This window comes from Miscanthus floridulus, chromosome 1 (assembly GCF_019320115.1).
Source record: "Miscanthus floridulus cultivar M001 chromosome 1, ASM1932011v1, whole genome shotgun sequence".
In the NCBI taxonomy this organism is placed as follows: domain Eukaryota; kingdom Viridiplantae; phylum Streptophyta; class Magnoliopsida; order Poales; family Poaceae; genus Miscanthus; species Miscanthus floridulus.
In genome coordinates this window covers 81,712,444-81,720,824 of record NC_089580.1, presented here as the reverse complement: position 1 = coordinate 81,720,824, position 8,381 = coordinate 81,712,444, and the positions used below count along the sequence as shown (strand labels likewise).

The following is an 8,381-nucleotide window of genomic DNA, read 5'->3' as shown; positions in this document are numbered from 1 at the left end:
CTTCGCGCGTTGAGGCCAGTTCTTCTCTATTGTTACGAACAACATTGCTCGTAGGTCAAAGTGTTCTTGTTTGTACTCATCCTAGACACGTACACCTGGTTTGTTCCTTAAAACTAGAAGTTCTTCAACTAATGGCTTCAGATAGACATCAATGTCGTTGCCAGGTTGCCTCGGACCTTGGATGAGGATCGGCATCATAATGAACTTCCGCTTCATGCATAACCATGGAGGAAGGTTGTAGATACATAGAGTAACTGGCCAAGTGCTATGACTAGTGCTCTGCTCCCCAAAAGGATTCATATCATCTGTACTTAAGGCGAACCTTAAGTTTCTAGCCTCATTTGCAAACTCTGAAAATTCCCTGTCTATCGCTCTCCACTGGGACCCATCAGCTGGGTGTCTCAGCATATTGTCTATCTTACGATCTTCTTTATGCCACCACAACAACTTTGCATGGTCTTTATTTCTGAACAAACGTTTTAAGCGTGGTATTATAGGAGCATACCACATAACCTTGGCAGGAATTTTCTTTCTAGGACGTTGTTCACCCTCGACGTCACCAGGATCATCGCACCTGATCTTATACTGTGATGCTTTACATACCGGGCATTCATCCAAATTCTCGTATTCATTGCCATGGTAGAGGATGCAGTCATTAGGACATGCATATATCTTTTGGATTTTTAATCCCAATGGGCAGACAATCTTTTTTGCTTCGTACGTAGTGGTGGGCAATTCATTTGGCTTCAGAAGCATCTTCTTTATGAGGTTCAATAAATTCCTAAATGCCTTGTCGGATATACCATTCTTTGCCTTCCACTGTAGCAATTCCAGTGTTGTACCTAGCTTTTTTCCCCCTCTTCGACCGTCGGGTATAGTAACTTCCTATGATCCTCAAGCATGCGCTTGAACTTAACTTTCTCTTTTTCACTTTTCAATTCTTGTTGTGCATCACGAATGGCATCGCCAAGAGCATCACCGAGATCATCTTCTACCGCTACCTCTTCTTCATCTCCCCCATTGTAGTATCATCAAAGGCACCATACTGAGCAATAATGCCATCAATGTCTAAATCTTCTCCTTCACCTTCTTCCATCATTACCCCGCTTTCTCCATGCTTAGTCCAACATATATAGTTTGACATGAAACCTGACTTAAGCAAATGTGAATGAAGACTCATTGAGCTTGAATATTTCTTTAAATTCTTACATAGGGCACATGGACAGCACATGAAACCATCCCGCTTATTTGCCTCGGCCACACCTAAGAAATAGTGCAAGCCCTCAATAAAGTCTTGGAAGCGGCGATCGACATTGTACATCCAATGGCATGACATAATCTGTATTACACGACAAATTATAAAAACCTTGAACATAATTAAGTATTTTATTACACAACATAAATAACACACACACGGTTGATTAATTAACTAAGCCTAGCTACAACGTAAGCAATCCCAACTATCACTAAATAAACTAAAACTACAATGCACTTCAATAACATAATTATTTCGTGATCATACGCAACTAAAACAGACAAATCATTCTTCTGTTGAATATCAATAAGCTTCTCCTGCTGGCTCACTGACTCATCAGCAGCAGCCGCTACCTCAAGCGCACCCAAATTCTGCACGTATGTAGCATAATCTTCCTCCCAGTACCAACCATCGCATCCATTGCCCTTCCACTGAAATTAAAGCCAAAAAATATTTAGTCAAAAATATTCAAGAAAAGAAGGTCAATTAGCCATAATTATAAAATGCGTAAGAAACTCACATCGCGATTCGGGCACTTGTAGAAAACACGACCCGTGTTGGGTCCCTGTCTCTTGACTCGGTACTCCATCATAATATTCCGCTTACACTTGCCGTAGATAATGAGAGGGAGTTTTGGCCTCAGTCGTTTCGCAACCGAACGAGAGGCCGAGGATCCGGTACCAGTTGTCATCTACTTTCTATACTTATTTTTTGCAAACTAGTGTAAATTTCATATTTTCTAAAATGATATATTTAAATAAAACTAGTACGGATTTCACATGTTTCAATAAATAACCCTCCGTACTAGTTGACTTTGCTTACGTGATCATCTCGGCCAGCATTTCTCCACCGGACGGCACCGTACTTGGCCAAGGAAGAGCTCCGATTCTACGAGAAAGGGAACACGGTCTTCCACGACCGTTGCCGCTCTCCCTCGTAGAATCAAAGTTCCTCCTTGACGTCCGTTACCGCTCGGTAGAGAACATGTTGGCCGAGTTGAACACGGTCCGCAAGTTCAACTAGTACAGATTTTCTATAATTTTCTAACTATTTACTAAGTTTTTCATTTCATGGAAAATTTAATTCTAAAAAAAGATATGATTTCTAAGTAGTTTATTTCATGGAAAAAATAATTCTAAGTGACCTGCTCGATATCGGCGAGCTCACGGACGTTTAGGTTGCCGAGGATAGTAACATTTGTAGATGACATTTATAGGTCTGAAGTTATCAAATATCCATCAAATTATAGCTCAAAAACATGTTTCAATAAATAACCATCCGTACTAGTTGACCTTGCTTACATGATCAACTCAGCGAGCATTTCTCCACCGGACGGCACCGTACTTGGCCAAGGAAGAGCTTCGATTCTACGAGAAAGGGAACACGGTCTTCCACGACCGTTGCCGCTCTCCCTCGTAGAATCAAAGCTCCTCCTTGACGTCCGTTACCGCTCGACAGAGAACATGCTCGTCGACCTGAACACGGTCCGCAAGTTCAACTAGTACGGATTTTCTACAATTTTCTAACTATTTTTTAAGTTTTTCATTTCATGGAAAATTTAATTCTAAAAAATAAAAGGCATGATTTCTAAGTATTTTATTTCATGAAAAAAATAATTCTAAGTGACCTGCTCGATATCGGCGAGCTCGCGGACGTTTAGGTTGCCGAGGATAGTAACATTTGTAGATGACATTTGTAGGTCTGAAGTTATCAAATATCCATCAAATTATAGCTCAAAAACATGTTTCAATAAATAACCATCCGTACTAGTTGACCTTGCTTACGTGATTATCTCGGCGAGCATTTCTCCACCGGACGGCACCGTACTTGGCCAAGGAAGAGCTCCGATTCTACGAGAAAGGGAACACGGTCTTCCACGACCGTTGCCGCTCTCCCTCGTAGAATCAAAGCTCCTCCTTGACATCCGTTACCGCTCGGCAGAGAACATGCTTGCCGAGCTGAACACGGTCCGCAAGTTCAACTAGTACGGATTTTCTATAATTTTCTAATAATTTTCTAAGTTTTTCATTTCATGGAAAAATTAATTCTAAGATCACGTAAGCCACCGGGGACGAGGATGGCGCGTGCTCCAGTGAGGACGAGTGAGGCGTGATTTTGATGAACTAATTTAACTTTTGTTTATCGAAACATATATGCAAATCATCATGTGATTTTGAGCTAAAAATGACATATAAAACCATAATAAAGTCCAACATATAAAGTTACACATGCATCTATATCGCAAAATGAGATAAGCTACTGATAAAACATAAGAGGATTAAGTTTGTTACCTCCAAAATCGAAGAGCAACACTAATGGAGGGGGAGAGAGCAAGAACAACAGCAAGCTGAAGAACAGAGGCAGTGAGTTTGAATGGAATGGCTCGGGCTCGGGGAGGAAGAAATGAGCTGAATTATAGGCCGGGATAATTAGTCCCGGTTAGAGGTCCAAACCGGGACTAAAGATTAATCTTTATTCCCGGGGCATCACCCAAACTAGGACTAAAAGCTTACCAACCGGGACTAAAGGTAAACCTTTAGTCCTGATTGGTAATACCAGCCGGGACTAAAGATCTCTGCCCCGCGGACGACCGTTGGGCAGGGACCTTTAGTCCCGATTGGTATTACCAACCGGGACTAAAGGATCCTTTAGTCCCGGGGGCAAAAAATACCGAGGCTAATGCCAAATTGAAACATCGTTCTAAAATCTGTTCTCTAGTAGTGCTACTATATTAATCACAGATGACGAATAGGAAAAGATTCTAACCACTTACGACATGTTTTTACAACACAGGACTAAATGCACGGTGAACTTGCTACCACTCGTACGTTAAGCAAAAACATTGACCAAGTGATAAGGATTATTAATGATTAATCACACAGCATCTCGGCACGATCCATGGGCCATGGCCCCTTCCCCTTCCACAACGCCTCGACGCCAGGGCGGGCGGGGGTTGGCCGTTGGGTACGTCGACCGCCGCCGGCCTCACGTGACCGGCATGTGCCCATGTTCGAATCGAATAACAGATGGGTTTACTTGTCGGAGCGATGGCGATGCTAGGATACTATCTGTCGAGTTGTTGCTTATCAGCGCTAGTTTCTTCTTATTACTTATCAACGCGTCCAATAGACGACCGCCAGTTCATCTCTTGTGTCCACGGAATTCAACCCTTTGTTTTGACAAGCGCCTCCACGGAATTCAACCCTTTGTTTTGACAAGCGCCTCCATCGGGGTGTCAGAGCTGACTTTGATGGACGCGGCCAGAATGGGAGTATAACTGCACGCAGATCAGAATCTTGTGTACTGGTTGCTTGATGGCCGGCCATGCGCGCATGTTACGTTCCTGAATTAACAAGAGTCCGCCGGGCGCGGGCGGAGAGCAAGAGCACTCGACCAGAAACGCACCCACGCCATGCACGCATGCACTTGCACTTGCAGCGCCGATCTGAATCTGATCGGCTATCGGCATGCATGCGCAGCGCAACTGTCGCTGCGCGCGCTCATGTGCCGTCGTGCGCCCCTCGATCTCGATCGCTTGGATTCAGCTGTTGCCCGTCAGCTCGATCGAACTCGAACCCTTCCTATTTAAGTACCGATCGACCACCCGAGTGGGCCAGTGACTTTGTAGCAACCACATCGAAGACCAGCACCTATCGTCGGACGTACAGTTCCTTGATCCCTACATCGTGAGCTTCGTCCTTCGTGTGATCCATCTTCACTTGCACTGGATCCTGCTGTACTGTTTGAGACGCAAAGCTAAGGGTGGTAGTAATTGGAGACACCCAAACCTCTGGCCTTGCTGTTCCTCGCGGTGGTCGCGCTGGCTGCCACGTCGGCCGTCGACGCCTGGTCCAGGGGCACGGCCACGTTCTACGGCGGCAGCGACGCCTCGGGCACAATGGGTACGTACCCTACCCATGCTTACTACGTATAGTAGTAGATTTCAGATTTCACTGCATGCATGTTATGTCGCGCTCCGATCCAGTTCTCATCCAGTATGTAAACTGCCACATGATCGATCAGGCGGGGCGTGCGGGTACGGCAACCTGTACGCGACGGGCTACGGTCAGTACACGGCGGCGCTGAGCCAGGTCCTGTACAACGACGGCGCGTCGTGCGGGCAGTGCTACCAGATCTCCTGCGACCCGCAGACGGACGCGCGGTGGTGCCGGCAGGGCGCCGGCGCCGTCACCGTCGCGGCCACCAACCTCTGCCCGCCTAACTACGCCTACTCCGGCAGCGACGGCGGCTGGTGCAACCCGCCGCGGGCGCACTTCGACATGTCGCAGCCGGCGTGTCTCCAGATCGGCATCTACCTGGGCGGCATCATCCCGGTGCTGTACCAGCGCGTGTCCTGCGCGAAGCAGGGCGGCGTGCGCTTCACCATCACCGGCTTCAACTACTACGAGCTGGTGCTCATCTCCAACGTCGGTGGCAGCGGCTCCGTGGCCAGCGCCTGGGTCCAGGGCTCCAACACCAACCTGGTTCCCATGAGCAGGAACTGGGGCGCCAACTGGCAGTCGCTTGCCGCGATCGCCGGCCAGGCGCTCACTTTCGGCGTTACGTTCACCGGCGGACAGACCATCGTCTTCCTGAACGTCGTGCCGCAGAACTGGGTGTTCGGCATGTCATTCACCAGCAACTTGCAGTTCTCCTACTGACTACAGGAATATATATAGCGCTCGCCTACCTACTAAGCCTAGGATCGGAGCGAGCCCATCTCTTTGGATAGCATCAGTAGGTAGTTAGCTTGGAGAGAGCTCTCTGTTAATTGATCTCCACCAATAGGCCCAACGGTCTATTGGGCCTTTGGATTTGCGTCCTGATCGGGAGCGCCCAACTCTAATATGGTTGGCGAGCCCCTGTCGCATAGCACTATAAAAGATAGATGAGGATCACGGCTCTAACTACGAGGTTGACCTGAGCCGCCGTAACCACCTACAGAGAAACACTAATCCGATCTAAAGTAGAGTGCTGCCAGCGACGGGAAGCTCCACCTACTCCGCCGTCGCCTCTAGATCGTCTCCACCACGCTGGACTCCATCGCGCCGAGCTTCCTCGACACCGGCGTCCACGAGGCTACGGCGCAACTACGCCAGGACGAACTAGAGGAACCCTAAGTAAGATGCTTACCCCGATCTATGGTTTAGAGACATTGTTGTATCTAACAATGGTACCAGAGCCAAGGTTGCCAGTGTGTAGATCTAGTATGGGGTAAAGCATTGAAAAGAAATCAAAGAAAGAACAAGGATTCGATCCGTTTCGGATTAAAACCCTAACCCTAACCGGGTAAAAGAAAATAGAAAAGAGACCGGGAGGGTGGCGGGTGTCACTGACTGCCGGTCACCACCGCCACCGAGCCGGAGGAAAGGTGCCACATTGCCATCTTCGCCGGCGCACGGCTAGAAAAGAACATCGGTGTTCAGATCTGAGAAGAGAATAGAAAGGGGTCTCGGCACTCCGAGTCAAACCCTAACCCTAACCCCAAACCCAAATTGGTTCAACTCCGAAAAGAAAAGAAAGAAAATTCAAAAGAGAAGGGGAAGAGGGGAAGGGACTAGAAACGATTAGAAAAGAAAAGAATGAATTAGATCCTTTCGGATCTGAGCAGACAGAAGGGGTTCCCTAACCCTAACCCTAATTGGGTGAAGCAAAGAACAAAAGAAGAGGGATTCGACCTAGAAGAGAATCAAAGCTGAACCCTAAACCCGTGAAGAACCTCTGGGGAGGAAGAACAGTGGGTCGGATTCCGAACTCTAACCCTAGATCTAAAACCCAATCCCCAACACCGGTTTGGATAAGAGAAGAAGAATCCAAATTCAAAAGAAGAAGGGGACGGGGAAGAAGAGGAAAGGCACCTACCTCGCCGTGCATCGGGCTGACCCTTCGCCGGCGCGGGGGAAGAAGGCCGAGCTAGGGGAGCTGTTTCGCCCGGGCTCGGCCAAGGGGGCGCCGCGGCCAGACCACTCGACAGCGGTGTGCTCACCCGCTGGGGAGCGCGCACGCCGGCGAGGGGGCCGACGACGGCGCCATGGCTGCCCGCTCCACCGTTTCGCTAGCTCCGCTGCGCTCTGTCGCTCGTGGGGCTGAGAAAGAGAAAGGAAGAGGAGGAAGGGGAGCCGGACTTGGTCCGGTGGCAGTCTTCCTCACCGACGCTGATGGCCACCGTGGCCGCCGCCGCTGTCGCCGCTCGACAAGAGAGAGTGGAAGGGGAGTAGAGTGAAAGATACTAGGGTTTTGGCAGGCAGGCCGGTCACGAGCGGGGTTTTGTTCTCCTTATCCGCGCGCGCGACCGTCCGATCGGAACGAACGACGCAGATCAACCGGGCCAGAATCAGGCCCAAGAGGGCGCGAGCGGGAGGCTGCTTTTTCGGCCCAGGCCCAGGTTCTGGCCTAGGTGTGGGCAGCGCGCGTGCGTGGGCTACTGTGGCAGGCTGGGCCGGTACTGTAGTTGCAGGCCGGGCCACAATGAACAGTAAATAAAGTACCGAGTTTATTTAATTTTCAGAAGCAGATTTTGATGATATTTGTCTACTTTAAATATCTCTGTTAAAATTTGAACCAACGGGATAATTTTTTAGAGAATATTTGAGAAAAGTTTAATGCTTCTGAAAAATAGATAATGAATTTTTTCATGTTTCCGCTACTAAAGAAATTGTTTATTCTCCAGTTATTTTGAACCAACGTGATATTTAAATGGAGAAAAATATATTTTGACATGATTATGATGTTGTTATTTTCTGACCAACATTGTTAATAATAATATTGTAAATCTTAATGATTTTATGCATTAATTGTGTCGACGAAATATGGTCGGCAGTCTACCTAGGGGTATGCCCAAGGTAGTAGATTATCGGCAGACAGATGCGCAAGCCCCAAACAAGACGGTGACGCAAGACAGACACGAGGTTTTATCCAGGTTCGGCCGCCAATAAGGCGTAATACCTACGTCCCGCGTCTGATTTGTATTGCTGTATGTCAATGAGAGATGTTTTTTAGAGGGGTCCCCTGCCCGCCTTATATAGTCTGGGGGGCAGGGTTACAGATCTGGAAACTAATTCTAGTCAGTTACAATTGCCATATGTAGCCGAACAAGAATTCCTATTCTAACCGACCAGGATCCTGC

General features: G+C 48.0%; 1 protein-coding gene across 1 annotated transcript; it reads left to right on the top strand.

Moving 5' to 3' along the window:
* Nucleotides 1-4,153: 4,153 nt before the first annotated feature.
* Nucleotides 4,154-5,916, top strand: LOC136459509 (expansin-A15-like). The gene is made up of 3 exons (XM_066459359.1): nucleotides 4,154-4,219; nucleotides 5,034-5,157; nucleotides 5,279-5,916. Exons 1-3 carry the CDS (start codon nucleotides 4,154-4,156, stop codon nucleotides 5,914-5,916), a joined length of 828 nt encoding a protein of 275 aa, XP_066315456.1.
* The last annotated feature ends 2,465 nt before the right edge of the window (nucleotides 5,917-8,381 follow it).

Excerpts from the sequence above, each read along its gene's own strand:
- LOC136459509 (XM_066459359.1), top strand. The coding sequence starts at position 4,154 with ATGGGCCATGGCCCCTTCCCCTTCCACAACGCCTCGACGCCAGGGCGG. Across the intron at positions 4,220-5,033 it reads GGGCGGGGGTTGGCCGTTGG|ACACCCAAACCTCTGGCCTT; the intron begins GTACGTCGACCG and ends TAGTAATTGGAG. Across the intron at positions 5,158-5,278 it reads CGACGCCTCGGGCACAATGG|GCGGGGCGTGCGGGTACGGC; the intron begins GTACGTACCCTA and ends ATGATCGATCAG.